The following is a 19894-nucleotide window of genomic DNA, read 5'->3' as shown; positions in this document are numbered from 1 at the left end:
TTCCCAGCGTAGGATATCCTACTGTCAGGTTCCTGCGTTCTTCTAGTGCCGCCAACAGGTCAAAACTTCTGCTGCAGCCCACAACTCCTCATGTGGTCATGACTGTTCTCGTGTTTTTGAATCAGCTTTTAAACCAGTGAAGATAGAAACTGGACATTTTTACCATTGCATCATTTATTAAACCAGTGACATTAAAACAGACCTGAGCACACAACACAGTTTATACAGTTTCAGAGTAGATACACAGGTTCCAGTTTAATGTTCCAGCAGTTCTGTTCTTGACTTCTAGTGGGATGAATTTCTAGGCACAGCTATGAGGTGGAGACTTTTCTGTTCAGAGGTTTCAGGAGCTCTGCTTTTTGCAGATGATGTGGTTTTGTTGGCATCATCAAATGATGACCTTCAGCTCACACTGGAGCAGTTTGCAGACAGATGTGAAGCCACGTTGATGGATATCAGCAGGAAGGAGTGCGCTGCCATGCTGGATGTTTGCAGGCCAGTCTGTGTTCCTATCCTCACATGTGACCATGAGCTCATCAAGAATAAAATGTCCCAACAAGTTGATTCTGTTCATCTGGACGTAGTTTCTCACTGGGAGAAACATCAGCACACTGACTAACAACGAGCTCAGCTTCTTGGTCATTAATATGCAAATTCTCAAGGCTGTTGTTGGGGAATGGCTGCAGTCACAGCAGGTAACACAAAGACAGCGTGTTCACGTGTCAACAAAGGTCTGAGTAAAGGCAGAAATAAATAAATGCAAAGTTTAAAACTCTCCCGTGAAATCAGAATACGCAGAATATTTAACTCCAGGTTCAGTGTAAGAATGAGAGCTTTGGCTAAGTTAAGTGTCTCATTGATAAACAGCGTGCTGGGCTGCTCCCTTTGTCAGTTTAGAAAAACTTCATATTTCATGAGAAACAGAAATCAAGCGGATTGAGAGACGAGCTGGTGGCACATATGAGAGTGTCCTCTGCATAAAGATGTATATTCAGGTTTGAGTGCAGAGATGATCTCTGTGGATCACCTGCATTAATTACAGGTGGTCTCAAAGGTGTTACAAAGGTATGGCAGGACGTTAGGACCTGCTCTCATTGTATGATCATTTAGATTCTTTCTACCTTTTATTTAAAATATTTGGGGGGTTTTGCATTTTTTCCTACACAGATCTACTTCCAGATCGAATATAACCAAGTAGCTTATTCCAGGACAATCCACACAGTCGTTGAGCTGTGTAACTGCAGTTTCCTTTGTACCGTTTGGTTCCTTTAATTTTGAAATGTCCAAACATTGAAAACATAATTTGTATTTTTTCCAGAGGACCTCAGTGCCGCCCCTCTCCCATATCCCGGTGCCCTTATTCCCCTTATTGTCCCCTACATGATGGACCGGGTGTGGTCCCAGCTGCAGCCGGTCATGGAGCACTTTAACCACTCACTGGAACACCTGAGCCAGAGGGTAGGTGACCTGGCCCATGATGTGGCCCAGCTGAAGAGCAGCCAGCTGGGGGCGGGGCATCAGATGACTCTTCAGGAGGAGCGTGATGATGGGGTGGAGGAGCGGTTGGACGCCAGATTAGATGAAGTGATTCAGAACATCGGGGAGGTCAAGAGGCAGGTGGAGGCGCAGCAGAATGAGATGGAGAAGAGGCTGCACTCGCAGCATGTAATGCTGCACTACAACCTCACCAGCTTCAAGGCCGACATCGACGTGAAGCTGAAACGCCAGCAGAAGACGCTGCAGGTCAGTGCACGAGGGAGGCCAACACTTTACAGGATTCATGGTGATGTCGATATAAACCTTTATAATGAATCAGGAGGATGTAAAATGAAAAGAAATGATGACATTATGACAAACTGAGGCCTGGCTGGGAATTTAAACATCTTTAAAATGGCCACGATCAATAATTCATCCTTTTGGTCATTATTTACAGTTCTCTAAAACGTTAGAAGGCTCCATGAAACTTGTGATTTAAACATATTCCAGTATTCCTCATCCCAGCTTCTCTTTTAAAGAAAATGACTTCTGTTATTCCTGGGTGTCATCACTGACGGCCTAATATTTTGGCACTGTCCCTGGATGCTGGAGAATCTGGAGTTTGTCATCTCCAGCTGTTTTCCTCTTCTTTTCTTTCTTACTTTTGTCCAAACTTTCTTTTTCGACTGAGCCACAGTGTCAGAGGAGATGACATGCGGTGCCTCCATTATTTTATTTTTTTGATCTTGAACCATCGTTCCTGTGATGGATGCAGTCTGGACGGTTGTGCCTTTTCTTGATTCCTCTTGGACACAACGAACAAGCTCGTTGTTTTCCTGCCTTAGAGATGCAAGCTTGTCTTTGACATCATCACTGCTGTCTTTGCTTCACCTGGAGGAAAATGTGTTATATAGAGGAAATGGGGGCGGGCTTATGCAGATTGCACAGGCTGGTGTGCATGTTGCATGAATCGCATGTTTTTTGTGCAGGATACAAATGTTTCCACGAACTGTTAGGAAATGAGGTTTCAGAGCGCTCGCGCTTCATTCTGATGCAGCTTTGCTAACCAAAGCTCTGCTGCCATGTTTCTTTTAGAGAGAAGAGGCTTTCTCCTGCAACCTTTCCAAGCTTTTCACATGCTAGTTGAGGCCAGTTGAGTATGAGCTCTTGGGTTTTGCACGGCCTGACTTCAAAGAAGACTGTCAGGTGTCTGAGTGATCTTTCTCCTGAGGTTGATGCACAGCTGCAGTCGCCTCCCTGAGATCATTGCTGATGTTTCCTCCCTGTCATTGTGTGGTTGGTCCGATCGGTGACATAGGTCATTATAATCTAACATTAGCTGGTGTTGGTGGGACCCTCAGGCTGTTAGAGGAAGCCAGAGTCAGGGCAGCTCTCATTTTTAAGTACAGTCTGTTCACATGTTGCCAATGAAACACATTTATTCATAACTCCTGTTGCTGATCTCAGGTCAGCCTGCAGGCCATGAACGCCACGCTGACAGAGCTGAAGTTGGACCAGTGGCAGATGGCTGAGGATGAGCAGGATCAGGACGACCTCCAGCCGCCCACCAACCCTCCACACCAGCTGCCGCCTCCCACGGACGCCTCAGAGCTGTGGGACGCCATCGACCGGCTGGACAACACGGTGGTCAACAACACGGTGAAGGTGAGCCTGCACACATGAGGACTTTGTTCTTGACGTTCAGCACGAGTGTGCTTTCTGACAGTAAAATCAGGACTGAAACAGGAAACTGAAATGTGTCCCGTGCAGGTGACCACACTGATGGAGGATGCGGCGGTGACATCGCGCGCCGTCCAGCAGCTGAGTCGGCACGTTAAGGAGCTGGAAAAGCAGATCAACGACACGGTGCGGCGCACCCAGGTGCTGTTCATGGAGACGGGGCTGGAGGTGGAGGACGCCAAAGTGAAGGTGCTGAATCGTGTAAACGAGCTGGCGGGGAAGCTGAGCCAGCAGGTTAAACGACTGGACGATGTTGAGGAGGACATGGACTGCCTGTGGACGATCCCGAACGCCTGCAAGAACAACTCGCGCATCGAATGCAACTGTGAGAGCCTGCAGGCGACCGTGGCTATCTTGCAGAGGGACTTGGCCAACGTGACCGAGCTGGCCAATGAGAACAGATTAGCTCTGGACGACAACAGCAGGGGAGGGCATTGGGGTACGAGCAGCGACTGGGAGCCGGCGGTAAAGGCGCTCCAACTTGGCCTCCACAGGGTACGAGCAATGAAACTGTAAATAAGCGCAGACACGACTTTCAGCTGATAACGATCCGGAGACAGGTCCACACAGCGTTTCTAAACAGGCTGCTTTCTGTGTTTCTGTTTCCTCTCCATCCTCCTCCTGCAGGAGCAGAGCAGGATCAGGACTCTGGACCTCGGCCTGACCCACCTGAATGCCTCAGTCTCTGGCCTGAAGCACGCAGACAGACAGCAGGACGCCAAGATAAAGGTGCTGGACACCACCTTCAACATCCTCCTCCAAGACGCCAGCCGACACAGCAGGGTACTGAAGATGTTGCTGGGAGACGAGGTGATCGACTTCTTGAAGATGATCAGCCTGAGGGAGAAGGAGAGGCAGGACCACGAGGACGAGGAGGAGGAGGAGGCTGACTTCATCTCCGTCCAGGCTCTGAAGGAGGACCTGAGGCACCTGCAGGAGCAGCTGAGAGAACACGAGCATACGATCATCATGCTGAAGCAGGGCCAGATGGGTACGCCTTTACTGTGAAGGGACAGCTGCAGGCAGCTGATGCTTTTATTTTGAATGAGCTATTCTGTCAGGGTTGCCCCCTGCTGGATGTTAGATAAAATGTACTTTTAAGAAGCTGCTTCCTGTTTTTGCTTCAACTCATTTTTGACTCGTCTGTTCTCAGGAGGCAGAGAGGAGGTGCCATCTGCAGACCAGCCTCCCTCCTGGTTGCCCGGTGACCCAAGGAGGGGCGGCGGCGACGGACTTCCTGCTAGGGAGCAGCAGATGCTCTTCCATCCCGGGGATGGCGGTGACCTATGGAACCTGGAGAGGAAGGTGGAGGAGGTGGAGCGCAGGCTATCCCAGCTGGAGGAGAAAATGTGCTCCTGCCCCAACGCCTCACGTGTGGCTGCCACGGTGATGAATGAGGTGACTTGGCTGAAAAAGGGGCTGGAGCAACACCTGGGGGTGTTCAAGAACGTCTTCAGCAACGCCGACGTGCTGGCGAGATCCAACGCCACGCTGGAGCTGGATAAGCTGTGGCAGCTGCTGAAGAAGAAAGAGAAGAAGAAGCAAGGAGGACGGAGGGAGGAGTCAGAGAGGGGAGGAAAGCGGCGCAGCAGGAGGGAGTCACCAGGTGAGGTTTCAGGTAACACACTGCTGCCCAACAGTGTCTTAATGTTTTATTGATAATAGTTGTTTGTTTGTTGGTTTTTTTCTTTACATCTTCTTCCATTGTCCCCTCCTCTTCTCTCCAGGTGAACCTGTCCCCGCCAGCCTATCAGAACACGCCCCGCTGTTCGTTGCTCGGTCTCTTCAGAGCGTCTCTGGCGTTGTTGTTTTTGAGCCGTCTTTGACCCAGGGTCAGTTTTACTCTGGCAGTACCTTCACGGTTCCAGTGGATGGGATCTACCTGTTTGTCCTCACCTTGCACCTGAGACCAGGCCCCGCCCATGTGGTCCTAAGGAGCATGGGGGAGGAGGAGGAGAAGGGCGGAGCGTGGGTGCCTCTGCAGAGGCAGGAAGTAAGTAAGGAGGGGCCGGCTACCGGGGTCAGCCTCCTGCTGCTGAGGGAGGGGCAGGAGGTGAGGCTGGAACTGAGGGGAGGAGACTGGGCGGAGTCAGAGGACAACATGTTCGCATGTCTGCTGCTCTACCCAACCACCTGAGAGCGCTGTGGACCAATCAGCTGACAGCTGAAGGAACTGGTTGGATGAATGGACGGATGAAGGCAGCTTAGAGGACCAGGAGGAGTGAAATAATCCAATGTTGTGATTTCAGCTCAGAAGAAGAATTCTGTTTTTTTTAATGTCATATTTAGCGTGACGGCCAGTTTGGTTCCAGCAAAACACTGAGGAAAAGAATATGCTAGAAATGAGCAAAAGAAAAAATCTAAACCTCTCAAACCTACAGTATGCACTCACTGCCACTTTATTAGGTGCATCTTCCTGTAAATATCTAATCAGCCAATCACAGAGCAGCAGCTCAAAGCATTTAAGCATGCAGACGAGCTGCTGAAGTTCAGACTGAGAAAGGAGGAGTAAGAGACTCAAAGTTGGTCTGAGTGTTTCACACAGAGCTCATAGAGGAAACATCCAGTGAGCAGCTCTCAGGGAGGAAATGACTCGCTGAGGTCAGAGGACGATACACAGACTGCTTCAAGCTGATAGGAAAGAAACGGGAAGTCACTCGTTACAGCCGGGCTCTGCAGAAGAGCATCTGTGAATGTGCAGCAGCAGCAGAAGAGCAGTCCTGTGTTAAGAACAGGAAGCTGAGGCTACAGCTCACACAGAAACCTGGACAGCAGAGGATGGAGAAACGTTTCCTGCTCTGTGAGTGTCAGATGGTCAGAGTTAATCCATCCTGCCTGCGTCAGACCTCAGCCTGCTGCTGCTGCTGTGATCAGGGCCACGCCCGTCCTCTGATGTCACAAAGCGAGTTCACTCAGGCGGCTCCACAGTCACAGATCTCAGTTTAACAGAGCAGCTTTGAGATGTGGAGGAGCGGGAGGGTGTCATCACAGATGCAGCAGCTGAGTGATGATGTCGTGTCACCATGGATGAGAACCTTGTCATGTCTGTCGTGAAGGATTAAAGCAGCTCTAGGTGTACCTAATAAAGTGGCAGTAAGCCTCCAAACTACATTTTTGGTTCTACTGAAAAAAAGGCGGACGTCTGTGTGCTCTTCATATGGAGAGTAACTCCTCGTTTTCATGGACGTGAAGTTTATGTTTTTATTTTTTTAAATTGTCAACACTTGCCCCGTGTATCCTGTCAGCGTTGATTCTGGGAGTTGAAGGACGGTTTGACCCGATGAGTCTTTGCTCGTGTTTTGAATCATTAGACTAAAACAGAGAGCACAGCTCAGCCTCGTGTTTCTAACATTCAGTTGCAGGCTTTGGTTATTTAAAGGTTTTTAAAAGCAGAGCTCAGCAGGAAAGCTCTGGTTTCATACATGTGACAAAAAAAAAGGATTTTCTTCTTCTGCTGTCAAAACTACAGAATCGACGTCTCCTGAAAACCCTCAGCTCTGTGCAACGCCGTGACGCTGAAAGTCTGGACGGACTTGAGTGAAAGCCACGCCCGTGTGATGGGTGGGGCTTATAGCAGAGAGCTCATACAAGCTTAAAAATGCTCAATTACTGACCAATCAGAGTGGACATAAAGTGGGAAATGTTTTTGTTATTTTAAACTTAATTTTTACTTTATTTTACATGAAGAAAATATTTGAATGTAAAGTCACGAGTTTCATGATGTAAAAACACAGCAGAAAATATTTAAATAAACCCTGAATGAGACAATGAACCAGTGAGACTTTTTCCTTTAAACATTTTATTCGTCCTCTCGTCTGTGTTCACTCTACAGCGTAGAAAAATAAGCATCAAAAATATACCAACGAAATCAAAATCCACTGTGGCAAAGCAAACGTGATGCAAAAATAACTTCATCTGAAACATCAACCTTTCACTCCGAGCTCACCTGGAGCACCACGTGGGTGGAGCCAGTGCCGGTCTTGGCAGAAAGTCTAACAAGCCAATCGGAGTAAGAAAAATAAGGGAGGCTCCTCCCCCAAATAAATGGGAGGGATGTCGAAAGAAATTGGCAACGAGCGAAAGAAACGTCTATCGTAACACTTGTGAAGTGCGCTAAAAGCGGTCAAGCTACCGCGCTAACAAACGTCATCACGGCAGCACACGAACACCTGCGACAGGTGAGCTGAAGACATGCTAAATATTAGCTGCTCAAACAAAGCTGCGGTTATTCTTCTACAATAATCTAGAGAAGAGAAATGAGCCGGCCGGGCTGCGACAGGTGAGCACGCTCAGGTTAGTTCGCCTACACACAACTACAAAAATCACCAGGAGGACGCGCTTCCACGCGTCAGCGCCACGACCCGCAAACAACTCCTGATGCTCCAATCAAAGTTGATCAACTGGACCAACAGAAGAAAGTCCTCCACCCGTGAGCCAGCATCCACCCGTCACTGAACGAGCTGAAGCCCTCATTGTTTATATACAGGTGGACCAGAGCACCCTGCTTTTGCGGGCCGGTTCTGGCCCCCGGACCGTATATTTGACAGCTTTTCAGTTAAAACCTCCTAACAGACTAAAACAAAAAAAAAATGATGCTGAGGTTAATGCAAACTGCGCCGGCTCGTTGGGGACGTTCCTCTGAAGACGGTCAGGAGCAGAGTGGTGTTATAACGCTGGCGTCCACCAGGGGGGGCTCACGCGATAGCAGGTGAACCCACACCAGGCATCGCAACCGTTTGTTAGCGTTTAAGTTTACAAGCAGCGCGTCTGAATTTGAGCTTTACAGAAATTATCAAACACTTCTCTAAGATCAGGACCTCGAGCGTGCTTCAGCTCTCAAACCAAGCCGCTCTTTGCTTCTGTCCAATCAGAGTTCAGGGCCGAGCAGACAGCAGGTCGCCGCTCGGAGCTTCGTGATGTCAGAGACGTGTTGGTGTGCGTGAGCTCGGCGAGGCGAGCGGAGCAGCAGGAGATCCGTGATGAAGAAGTGAGGATGAGAGGGCGACACTGCAGAGCCAATCCAAGAGTTTTCCTCCAAAGTGACATCATCACGCCGCACACACAGCGTTTGAGCTCCTTCACGATGTCAGCGAGCCACATTTGCAGTAAAACTCTCGCTGTGGTCCGATCAGCTGGTTGGCCGGAACCGAGCCACGTAGGCACCGCACGAGGAGCAACAGGAGCGCGCCGGCTCGGCAGGAAGCTGCTGGCAGAGCGAGCAGAGCTGGGGGGGCCGGCGGGGCCGAGGAGGCTGCGGGTGGCGAGCGAGGCGGGCGTCCCAAGAGGAGCTGGGCTGGACTGTCCTGGAGTTGGTATCGCGTCGCCAGTCGCCGTCTGGGGGGATGTCCAGGCGGAGTGGGTGGGCAGGGCCATCTGACGCTCTGAGGTGGTGGGGGGCGTAGCCCAATGAGGGGTGCCCGTAGTGGCCGTTGGCGCTGGCGGCGGAACGACGAGGGCGGAGCATGGTGGCGTAGAGGCTCTGCTGTCCCAGAGGGGAGGCGGGGCCGGTGCCAGCTCTGGGCCTGGGGAGGGAGGAGGTGGAGGGAGGTGGGGCTCGGCGAGGAGCTCGAGGCAGCGTGCCGTAACTCAGCGGGACGCCGTGAGCTGAAAGAGTCTGACGCCGGTCAGGCACAACCAGAACGTGCTGCTGGATGCTCGCACCAGCTCCTGAGGAAGAGGAAGAGGACACGTCAGGCGGCGTTCACGCTTTCTGCCACACCCTCAGCGCTGTGCAAAAGTCCTGAAGACGACCGGCAGAAATGAGGCGGGGCTCACACCAAACAGCCCGCCTCCATCATGTTTCAGTAACTCTGCACACGTTTCACTTTTTCCTACAAACGGTGACTCAAGACTTATGCACAGCACTGTTGGCGTGACGGGTTCACATGTACAGCACGGCAGCAGGGTCACATGACTGCAAAGGAATCCTGTCACTTTGATCATTTCCAGGTTTTCACCTGTGAGCAGGTTGCCATGGGAACGCTGGGAGCGTTTAATCAAACTAAACTGTCTGAACTACAGAGAGAATCTGACTTCAGCATTTGTTGAACTGCATTTCCCAGCATGCCCGGCCAGCTGCTCTGAAGATGGAGGTGAAGGGCCGGCACGTTACCTGAGTGTCCCCAGGATGAGGGCCTGGAGCTGGGGGGCTGTGATGTCTGCGTGGGGGGGTGCTGTGCAGGAGGAGAGGGGCCGTGGAGTCGGGGCTGGTGGTGGTGGGAGTGGTCTGCAGTGAAGGAGGGAGAGGAGGGGGGATGCAGGGTAGAGGAGCTGGAACGACGCAGGAGGGAAGAGGAGGAGGAAGAATGTCTGAGGGGGGGTCTGGACACAGAGGGGTCCTTCAGGAGGAGGAGGAGGAGGAGTGAAGGTGGAGGCGTCAGTGAGAAAACAAAGGGAGGGGGAGAAATGAAAACATGTTAACGTGATGAAGAAAAAAACACACATGAAACAAGAGCGAAAAGATAAAAAAAAAAACAACAAACATGGGGGAGGGGCTTGCATCTTTGAGATGCAAGTCTGGGGGTGACACCATGATCGTGTCTGCGTGCACGCTGCTGAATGACTCAGTTCTCCCCTCACGTTGTAACAGATTTAGGAATCAAACCCTCGGGCCGAGGGAACGCGGTGAGGATCTGACGCCGAGCGCCGCTCAGCTGTCGGGCTCTGAGGTTAGAAGCTTAATGGGAGAACTAAACTGCCCATCAATGTTTAATGCGGCGGCCTGAGGCGATTCCTGAGGCCTGAATACGAGATGGCTGAACGCCAGCGGCGCCGAGAGCAGAGCGAAGCGTGCAGAAACACAGGAAGCTGCTGCTCAGAGACAGTTCCAGTTAAATATTCTCCATCCTCATGAGTGGTAACGTGTTTATGAGGTCACAGGCTAAAATGTGACAGCGTCACTCGATGGGTGTGACTCGAGTTCACCTGGACAGGTTCACTGATTTTTAAAGATGCCTCATTTTTCTGTGACATGGACGGAATAAAGAGGTTTCCCTGCTCTGCACCAAAGCTGAGCTCCAGGCTGCAGTTACAAGGTGCGACCACAAGGTGGCAGAAGGAAGCTGCTAGTGCCTCTGTGTGTTCCTGTCTAACTATCTTTGTGAGGACCGAAATCTGCATTCTACTACACTTGTGAGAACCGGTGTGTCCTCACAAGTTTGAAGCCTTTCTGAGGCTCAAAATGTGGTTTTAGTGTCAGGGTTACAATTAGGTCATGGTCAGGTTTAGAGTCCGGGCTAGGGAAACCATTATGTCAATGAAGGTCCTCACTAAGATAGTTGAACGAGCTTGTGTGTGTGTGTTTCTCTCTTACACAGCTGTGGGAGGGGGCGAGGTTTTGGGGTCGCGACCCGATGACGGTCCCACTGAGGCTGCGGGCGATGCGTCGCAGGTTTTCGGCGCTGTAGCTCTCGTCTTCAGCTGACGGCGGCTGCAGGTCAAACAGGAGAGTTCAGTTTTTTTAACAAGGTCGCACAAACAACGTGAACGCCGTCATCGGCTGAACGCACAGGTGTGCACACCTTCTGCAGGCCTGCTATTGGGGTCCTGTAGGCGTCTCTCTCGATCTCAGCTGTCGGCGTTTTTGAGCGTCCGGGACCCAACTGCCTCCTCCTCACGCCTGCACGCACGCACACACACACACACTATGAACATCATTTATAGCTCACAGTCACACGGGCAGGATGGCGTCTGCTATCAGCAGCTTCATGTCTGTGACGTAGGGGAGCTGAGACCAGCGTTGGTGCCTCACGTTTGATCCGTTTCACTCACTGCAGGAAACTTAAAGTGCATTGTGGGTAAACACGGAGCAGGCGTTGCTTCTGCTGGAACAATCTGAACTTGTTTTATTAACTCGTGTTAGCAGCGCCATCAGTTCACGTTTATGACGGCATGAACAGGTCAGCTGAGCGAAGGCTCCTGATTGGTTGGAACTATTAATAAATGTCCAGCTTCAACCTCTGAGGCACCAAACGCTGCAGTTCCACTGACGTCCAGCAGAGGCTCCTACCTGGTTTGCTGCCGCTCGGCTGGGGGCTGACTCCCCGGCTGCCCCGGTGCATGCTGGGAGCCAGCAGACTGGCCTGGTACAGCGATTCCAGCTCTGACAGCTCCTCGCCGGGCGTCACCAGCGCCGCCGCCACCAGTCCCCCTCCCCCAGTGCTCTGGGAGCCATAGTATCTGTTGACGTTTTCAGCCCAGCGTTCCACGGGCAGCGCCACTGTGGGCGGGGAAACGGGCAGGTCCGGGCGGCTCACTGGGGGAATGTTGGCGGGGGAGTCTGGCGGTGAGTACAGGTGCGAGCTGATTGGTGGACTGGGAGAGTCGATGACGTCTTGGTCTAGGTATAAGCACGACCAGTTCCTGGTTGCATGAGGGGCAGGGGGCGGGGACGGTATGTGGCTGGAGTCTGGGGGTGTGGCCTGAGGCTGCCGGGTGTAAGACGGTTTCAACGTCTCAACAGGTGACAGGATTTGGGGATGCAGCCGGGGTGGGGGCGGGGCTTGTACTGGAGGCACTGGGGCAGGAGATGTTATGGTCCACTGCACTGAAAGCTCCTCCTCTTCAAGCGGAGGGGGTGGAGCCAAGTCTTCCACAGGGGCATCCACACAGAGAGCAGGGAGGGAGCCGACGCTACAGAGGGTCTTCCTGTCCTCCCGAGGTGAACCTGAAGGGGCGGGGTCAGACACCAAGGTTGACTGGGGAGGCAGCGACCTAATGAGGCAGGTGGAGGGAGGCGGCGTCTGCTGGTCCACAGAGGAGGCTGATTGGCTGCTGTGCATCTCTGTCAGAAGTATTCGGCCCGAGAGAGGCTTTTCACTTTGGGGGGAATAGGATAGAAAGGCGGGGGGGAGAGAGGGGTGTGTTAATGACTGGCTTTACGCCAGAGCTCTGTGTAAACTTCAAATATCTGCTCCATTTATCAAGACGTCACATATTTGCAAAAGTGCTCTGACGTTTTCAGAGACGTCTGTTAGCCACCAGCTGACCGCACAGCTGGAGTGGCCATTGGGCATGCCGGGCATTTGGCACTTTCATTTTCTAACGGTATAAACGATGATGGTGGTGAATTAGCCAATTGGTCATGATCAACGCTGGGCTGGACCAATTACAATACATCCATGTTGAGGTGAAAAGGGAAGCGATTTGTCCCGGACTTCAGCTACAATGAAAAAAGACACAAAGCTGGAGTTACTCTGTGTCTTTGCTGCACAGCTGTTTCTTCTCCTCTCATTCTCTCCCCTCCCTCTCCTGTTGCTACTTCAATCATGAAACTGATCAATGATCAGCTGATCGGCTCTCTTGTTTGTTTATCGCCCACTTTGCGCCAGAAACAGGAAACCAGCGGATGTCGCGCTAAACAACAGCAGCACATTTAAGCTTGATCAGCTGTTGTTAGAATTGATTTAATATTAATTTCTAGTATCAGCTGATGTTTGCTGGAGCCACAGCTGTAAAGCTGCTGGTCATGATGTCGGTTTGGAAACATGAAGGTGATACAAATCATACATATATACAACAGTGTACGTCACTGTCACAGCAGCTTTGCTTTCGTTCAAAGGCTTTATGGTTTTTCATGTAATACCTGGTGGGCCGGTCAATACCTGGGGCCACGCCTTGACCACCTGGTCAGCTGGTGGGTAACAGGCATCTCTGGAAACGTTAGAGCACTTTTGCAAATATGTGACGTCTTGATGAATCGAGCAGATATTTGAAGTTCACACAGCAACATCCTCACCTGAAAATATCTTAAACGTTTATTTTGTGACCCAGACAGAGTAATATTTCAAACTTGGCCACTCTGTGTTTTGGATGAAATGCATTCTGGGATATTTGCCTGGGTTTAGCTACAGCAGCTAACAAGCTGATTGGAGACCAAAACAGCCAATCAGAATTTTTTGCATCCAAGTCTGTGATTGGCTGGTTTTGTGGCACAAATATAACGGTGTAGAGAAAGAGCTGAGCGCACACGGGCAGAAATGTTGAGAGCGCGAGCAACACATGCAAAAACTGAGCGAGAGGGGCTGCTGTTGTGTGTGTGTGGATAATAGCAAACACTGAAACACAGTTTTTGCACGCAGCGATGAGTTTTGTTCGCTCAGATTTAGCTTTTCTTCGCTCAAAACAAATTTCTCCTCAAAATGCAAAACTTGCAAATTTTTCTTACGTGCGCTCAGATTAGTGGCACAAAAATAACGCCACATCATCGCGTTAGAACCACATGTGTGAGTTTACTGCACGAGACTAATAATTACTGCCCGATTTATTCTCAATTTATTTTTGCTCTGGTTGAAGCTCTCTCGTCAGGTTCTTACATCAGCCCATGAGGAGGTAAGATGTCAGGAGTTTTGAGCTCAGCTGAGGATTTACACCTCCAACCTCCACAGGTTCTGTTCACACATCAGGAATAACAAGGTTTAATACACAGAAGGTAACAGGGCGCCACCTGCTGGTGCGTTCTGATTGGCTGATCAGGCTGCAGCGGTACCTGTGCTGTTCCTGGAGCTGCTGCTCCTCCTGCTGCTGCGGTGGTTTCTCTCTGCCTGCCTCTGAGTCCTGCTGTTGTTGCTGCAGCAGTTGCATGCGCTGCTGCAGGCTGCGGGCTCTCCTCATGCAGCGCTGCAGCCGGCTGTGACTACTAGCTCCGCCCTCAGCCACCACCGGCCGCAGTTTGGCTGCAGCCGAGTCACAATTCAACAGAAAATCCACAACAGAAGGAAAATGAAAAGAAAACAGAAAGAGAGAAAAGAATAAAAAAATGAACCAAAGATGCAGAAAAGAACTCGTTATGATGATTTCATGCAAAACAATCTGACAAAGAAAACTCACAGCTGACAGGAAATCAAACATCGCACTGCTGACATGAAGGTGGCGTGGTTATTAACGATGAAATGGAGAAATCAAGTCCAGACAGAAGGTTAAAGTAAGAGAATCACAACCAAAGAAAAACAACCCGGCTGTCAGCTTCGAGGACGCCTCCGACACGCTTGATCATCTACGGGTGACGGCGCTGAACCGCACGTTCACGTGTGACCTCACAGCGCAGGAAGTCACACATGAACCAGTAAATAACAGAGGCTGCTGTGTGATGCAGCCCAGTGTGAAACAGCCTTTCTGTGCTTTTCTGGGATGTTTGCAGGTGTTTAGAGGAGCAGAGCTCACGGCTTCTTAGATTCACTCCAGCTGCTTTTCTCTGTGGCGAGGAAAAACTGACGTGCTGTGATGATGGTCTGTTTGATAAATGGATGACTTTCAGAATTAAACTTCTTTCCAACAGAAGACAGAGGGACCATTTGGAGTTCCAGATTACTGACAGAAATGAAGTCGAACTGTGACCCCGTCCACCTCTGACCCCTCAACGTCTCCCGTTTACAGCACTGTGTCATCTGCATACAGTGACACTCTTCTTCTTCTACTTCCTCTCATCTTTATTCTCTAACAGAAGTTTAAAACAGGCGTTCTGAAGGGAAACCGTTAGTATCAGGCTGTAAGTATGAATATTCCTGCTCTATCGTTTAACATGGGAGTTTATGGGGACAGACTCACTGCTGCCTCTGCTGGACATAAGAGGATCTGCAGGGGGCGGGGTCACACTGAGGACATTTCCTGTCTATTTTTAATGAGGACAGTCTTCACTTTGTCCCACTACAGAATGAGCCAAATCTGATGAAGTGACTCGAACCCTGAGCTGAGTTAACACTCTGTGATATTTACAGACCCTCATGGTTCACATCTGACTGACACACGTGAAGCAAACAGCGGCGAATACAGACGCAGTAATGATGTCATCAAAAACCATCCCGATGTTTGTTTGGGTGAGCGGATTGTTTAACCCTTTACAGCCGATCGGAGCGGGCACGCTCTGTTTTGCGTAACTATTTTTAAATCCCGGTAGCTCTGCAACCACTTAAGCTAGCACAATAATTTTTTTTGCATATGAAACCGGAGGAGTTGTACTTACATCTTATGCCATCAGCTTGTGCTAGGTCACAGTTTCCTTCCACATATAGCTTTGCAAAAACTGCATAAAAATCACTTGCAGCAACAAAAACATGATATTCCAGAAACACGCTTCGCCGATCCATCAGCTGTTTGTAACACTTCCTACGTCCATCAGCGCGAACTATCACATGACCGCATGACCTGCCCGAAACCGGAAGTGACGTCATTTTGCGGAAATGTAGTTTTTTACGATCGGGCCCTTATGAGCTTGTGTTTTACTTGTTATGTGTTTTAAAAAGTTATGTTTGAGTTTATGACTTTCTGTGTCGTTTCTGGGATGCTTAGGACTCATATTGCACTGCTGGAAATAGTTTATTTTGATGCATATGCTGTTATTTTGCAAATTTGCACTATAATATTTATTTTCGTTTTTCCTGCAGTATATAAAAATTGGTGTATTTCAAAAATAAAACTATGAAGACACTCAAAATAAATTTCCTGTGGTGGGAAACTAGTTTGTGTAACTTTTTTGTATTTACAGTTTTGAGGGATAAGCCTCTTAAATTTCTCTAACTAGAAATATATGTTAAAAAAACAAAAACGATTTTCAATTTTTTTGTAGTTTATTGCACTTTTTTGCAATTTATGTAATTACTATGCACCTAATGCAGACATATTATTAAAGTTTGGGCTATAATGGTTGTATTGATGTATAGCAACTTGAAATGCTCCCAAAAATGGCTCCACAGCATGTAAAAATATAATATAAGCTCTGGCGAACTTGGTTCTATGGTAGGTCTTAAAGGGTTAAAGCTCGATTCAGCTTCTCGCGTTCGTGTGTGTGTAAGTCGGCCGTCAGGTTTCTGCCTGGCTGCGTTCAAAGTGGAGAGAGTGTGGTTAGTGGCAGTGGGAGGAGCTTACAGACAGCTTCATTGACAGCTGACAGCGCGGCGGCGACCTCGCCTGCCTGCTCCAGACGCATCGACTGGTCCAGCAGGAGCTCCGCCTCTGACACGCACCGCTCGTAAGTGTCCGATTTACCTGCAGAGCAAAAGAGGAAGACGCACACAGCTTTAAACTTTGTGTTTTCACGGAGTCCTTCCCGACTCCACTTTCCACTGAACTCCCAACACCTCGATGCGTCTCTCCTTCTGCTCGCGACACTAGCTAACCGTCCAATCAAACAACCCACTCGCAGCACGAGACAAACGCCACATAACGAGAGAAAAAACAAAGAGGAAGCAACAAGAGTGAGAATTACAGCCAACAGAATTTTCAAAATAAAACCATTTTTTATGAAATCGTGAATTTAGTAACAGTCTGAGCTGAAGCGTGAAGAGTGTCTGTGTGTGTGTCTGTGTGTGTGTGTCTGTGTGTGTCAGTGTGTGTGTCTGTGTGTGTGTGTCAGTGTGTGTGTGTCTGTGTGTGTGTGTCTGTGTGTGTGTGTCAGTGTGTGTGTGTGTGTGTGTCAGTGTGTGTGTGTGCGTGTGTGTGTGTCAGTGTGTGTGTGTGTGTGTCAGTGTGTGTGTGTCAGTGTGTCTGCATGCATGTGTGTGTGTGTGTCTGTGCATGTGTGTGTGTGTGTGCGTCAGTGTGTGTGTGTGTCAGTGTGTGTGTGCGTCAGTGTGTGTGTGTGTCAGTGTGTGTGTGTGTGTCAGTGTGTGTGTGTGTGTGTCAGTGTGTGTGTGTGTGTGTGTGTGTCTGTGCATGTGTGTGTGTGTGTGCGTCAGTGTGTGTGTGTGTGTGTGTCTGTGTGTGTGTCAGTGTGTGTGTGTGTGCGTCAGCGTGTGTGTCTGTGTGTGTGTGTGTGTGTGTGTCAGTGTGTGTGTGTGTGTGTCAGTGTGTGTGTGTGTGTGTGTGTCTGTGCATGTGTGTGTGTGTGTGTGTCAGTGTGTGTGTGTGTGTGTGTCTGTGTGTGTGTCAGTGTGTGTGTGTGCGTCAGCGTGTGTGTCTGTGTGTGTCTGTGTGTGTCTGTGTGTGTGTACCCTGGATCTGCAGCTGGTCCAGGTCCAGGTACTTGCTGGGTCTCGGGTTGAAGCCGAGCGCCGCCTCCCTCTCCTTCTCCTGCCGCCGCTGCTGCTCCTCCTCCCTCGCTCTCCTCAGCACCTCCTCCTGCAGCTCGTCCAGCTCGCTGCGGCCTGCAGAGGGCGCTGCAACAACACCATCAGCATTAATATATAAAACAAGTTTGCACGCCGGAGTAAAGTCGGCCTGTTGACATGCAGAGCTGAGAGCTCAACGTCTGCATGAGCAAGAACACGAAGACGTTCGTACCGAGGCTCCCCCTGCTGGACGAGCTGAGCTCCTGCAGCAAAGCGCCGCTGCTCTTCGAGCGGGCGTTCCTCCACGAGGGTCCTGAGGAGGAAGAGGACGACAAAGCCTTCTTCACCACACACTCCCTGAAGAGGAGAAACAGAGACACGTTTAGCGTCAGGAGCTGAAGTTTCATATAACAGAGCCAATCCTGAGTTTAGACTCCACTGAACACTCATATTCTGTCATACAGGTTCAGGGGCAGGATCATTCTTTAATGACTTTACAAGAACGAACTCTCAAACCACCAAAGGAGTCACTTAGCATGACAGGAAAGTTTAACTGCTGCAGCAGGACGGGGTCGTAATCAGCTCTGCTCCTAATCTGACAAACCCGCTGCAGAAACACAGCGACGGCGATCCTGCGTGTTTTCTTTTGTGTATTATTTGTTTTTACAGGATCTGATTGGTGCAAATGGTTTATTTTTGCCAATTGTTTGAGTAAACAGGGCACATGGGCAGTTCAAGGACCACTGAAAAGGTGGAAATTTCCTGATTATGCCACTTTTTACAGCTTTATTTATACAGATGAGAAAATGTGCATTTTTAAATCTGCTGAAGGATTTTGATTTATTTTATATTTACATTATTTTTATTGCATTGTTTTCTTTTTATTTAATGGAGTTCTTTTATTATTGTACCTTTTATTTCACTTTGTGCTTTTATTATCTCATCGTATGTTGTTTTTTACGTTACTGTGTTCGCGTACACGCCATCTCACGTTTGAATTTACTCCCTTGTTCTGTCTTTAATAAATATAATTATTTTACTTAAACAGTGACTTCACGTAAGGTGCGATACGATCTGCCGACTGGAGTATTGATCGATTGATGACGACCTTCTGGAGCTCACCTGTCTCCCGGGTTCAGGTCCAGGCTGACCGGGCTGCTGCTGTTCCTCTCGCTGCTCTCGTAGCCGCTCTCCATCCTCTGGATCAGCCTGGGTGGAGCAGCAGGAGGAGCAGCGGGAAACAGCACGGCTCCTCCCGCTCCTTCGTTCTCACCTCCCGGTCCAGCTCCACCTCCTCTGTGGCTGCTGGAGAAGGAGGCGGGGAGAGTCCTGGAGGAGCCCGTCCGGACAGGCGTCACCTCCTCCAGGGCCGAGGAGGCGTCCTGAGCTCCACAGTCGTCGAGCAGCGGCGCTCCGAGGGGGCTGTACCCTGCTTGCCTCCGCCTCTCACGGTTAAAGATGCTGTCGATGTTGAGCGCCTCCCTCCGGGGCCTCCAAGCCGGCCGGTACCTCCCTGTTCCCCCGGAGGAGCTGGACTTTGACTCGCTGCTGGTGCTGTCGGCCTCCCAGTCCTGAGCTTTCCCAGCGGAGGAGGAGGAGGAAGGAGCGGCGCTGCTGGCAGGGAGGTGGTGGTGATGGCTGCTGTTCGAGGAGGGGGTGATTTCAGAGGAGAAGCCGGCGGCCGGCAGAGACGTGGAGGAGGAGGAGGAGAGGGGTCGGCTGTGGATGATGTTGCTCATGGTCTCCTTGAAGTCTCGCAGGCGGCTGGTCGATGATGAGAAGGAAGACGAAGGTTTGGGGAGGTGACGAGGAACCTGCTGCTCCTTTAACGTCTCGCCTGGAAGAGGAGAAAAGCAGGAGTAAGAAAAGACGAGGAGGAGAAGGAGTAACCTTACCCCAGAGGAGAGTGAACGAAGGAGGTGGATGAATGACTGGATGGGAAATAAAAACACGGCTTCACCTTCAGAATCAGCTGATCTACGCCCTGAGACTTTGCTCCACCCACATACACTACACCTACACAGCTGGTGCTGAATTATCAGAGGTCACAAAAATGCCACTAGATGGCGCTATGGCCCAGAAATCATCCTGCTGTGAAACTCGAGTGTTTGTCGCCAGGCTGAGCGTGGGCTCGTGATACTTTTAGACTCATGTCACATGTCAGGCAGTTCACAGAGCAAGTCTTTGGCCTAAGCCCCGCCTACCCTCACTGTGGTAACCAGCCGACGACGCTTCGTTCTCAGGTTTAGACCGCCGATGGCGGCTAGCGCTCCGCCTCCTATCCCCGGCCACGCCTCCTTTCCTCGGAGGCTGATGCTGCTCACCGTCCGTCGCGTGGCCTTAGCAACAAGAAGCAGGGCAACACATGTTCACAGCGTGACCGCCATGATAGGAAAAAGAAGCAGAATGCATGAATGCGATTGGCTGCATAGATGGGTCACATGACTGAGGCGGAGCAATGAATGAATGTAACCACGTTCATTAAATCCTGTTTCATCGCACCGAGCGTCCAAAGCACAAAGATGGAGAACGTTCGTTTATTCTGGAAGAAAATACGAAACATTTCCTGCTCACGTTGGCTGTTTGACGAAAATATGGTTTAAGATCAAGATTAAATTAAAGCCCAGTTTATGGTAGTGCTGGTTACCACAGGAACACCAGCTCCTTTTTAAAAACTAAAGCTTCAAACTGAACAC

General features: G+C 50.1%; 2 protein-coding genes across 6 annotated transcripts in view; one reads left to right on the top strand and one right to left on the bottom strand.

Annotated features, from left to right (window-relative positions):
• mmrn2a (multimerin 2a) overlaps window positions 1-6988 on the top strand; it is a 32249-nt gene extending 25261 nt beyond the window's left edge. The window contains exons 6-11 of one of the 2 annotated variants that reach the window (XM_026190593.2): window positions 1319-1743; window positions 2944-3141; window positions 3247-3711; window positions 3844-4207; window positions 4370-4834; window positions 4944-6988. In XM_026190593.2, coding sequence (XP_026046378.2) covers window positions 1319-1743; window positions 2944-3141; window positions 3247-3711; window positions 3844-4207; window positions 4370-4834; window positions 4944-5353 — 2327 coding nt within the window. In that variant the 3' untranslated portion in view covers window positions 5354-6988. The remainder of the gene's footprint in view (window positions 1-1318; window positions 1744-2943; window positions 3142-3246; window positions 3712-3843; window positions 4208-4369; window positions 4835-4943) is intronic. The other variant, XM_026190597.2, reaches the window with a different exon arrangement.
• Window positions 6989-6998: 10 nt separating this feature from the next.
• Window positions 6999-19894, bottom strand: part of usp54a (ubiquitin specific peptidase 54a) — a 35816-nt gene continuing 22920 nt past the window's right edge. For 2 of the 4 annotated variants that reach the window (XM_080287622.1, XM_080287623.1), the window contains exons 12-23: window positions 19403-19537; window positions 18321-19035; window positions 17431-17555; window positions 17142-17306; window positions 16078-16197; window positions 13703-13889; window positions 13530-13604; window positions 11225-12033; window positions 10737-10834; window positions 10529-10645; window positions 9329-9554; window positions 6999-8883 (exon numbers count right to left, since the gene is read on the bottom strand). In XM_080287622.1, the coding sequence (XP_080143748.1) occupies window positions 8345-8883; window positions 9329-9554; window positions 10529-10645; window positions 10737-10834; window positions 11225-12033; window positions 13530-13604; window positions 13703-13889; window positions 16078-16197; window positions 17142-17306; window positions 17431-17555; window positions 18321-19035; window positions 19403-19537 (3311 nt within the window). In that variant the 3' untranslated portion in view covers window positions 6999-8344. The remainder of the gene's footprint in view (window positions 8884-9328; window positions 9555-10528; window positions 10646-10736; window positions 10835-11224; window positions 12034-13529; window positions 13605-13702; window positions 13890-16077; window positions 16198-17141; window positions 17307-17430; window positions 17556-18320; window positions 19036-19402; window positions 19538-19894) is intronic. The other 2 variants (XM_080287624.1, XM_026190580.2) reach the window with 2 other exon arrangements.

This window comes from Astatotilapia calliptera, chromosome 13 (genome assembly GCF_964374335.1).
Source record: "Astatotilapia calliptera chromosome 13, fAstCal68.1, whole genome shotgun sequence".
Lineage (NCBI taxonomy): Eukaryota > Metazoa > Chordata > Actinopteri > Cichliformes > Cichlidae > Astatotilapia > Astatotilapia calliptera.
This window is presented reverse-complemented; position numbering and strand designations above follow the sequence as displayed.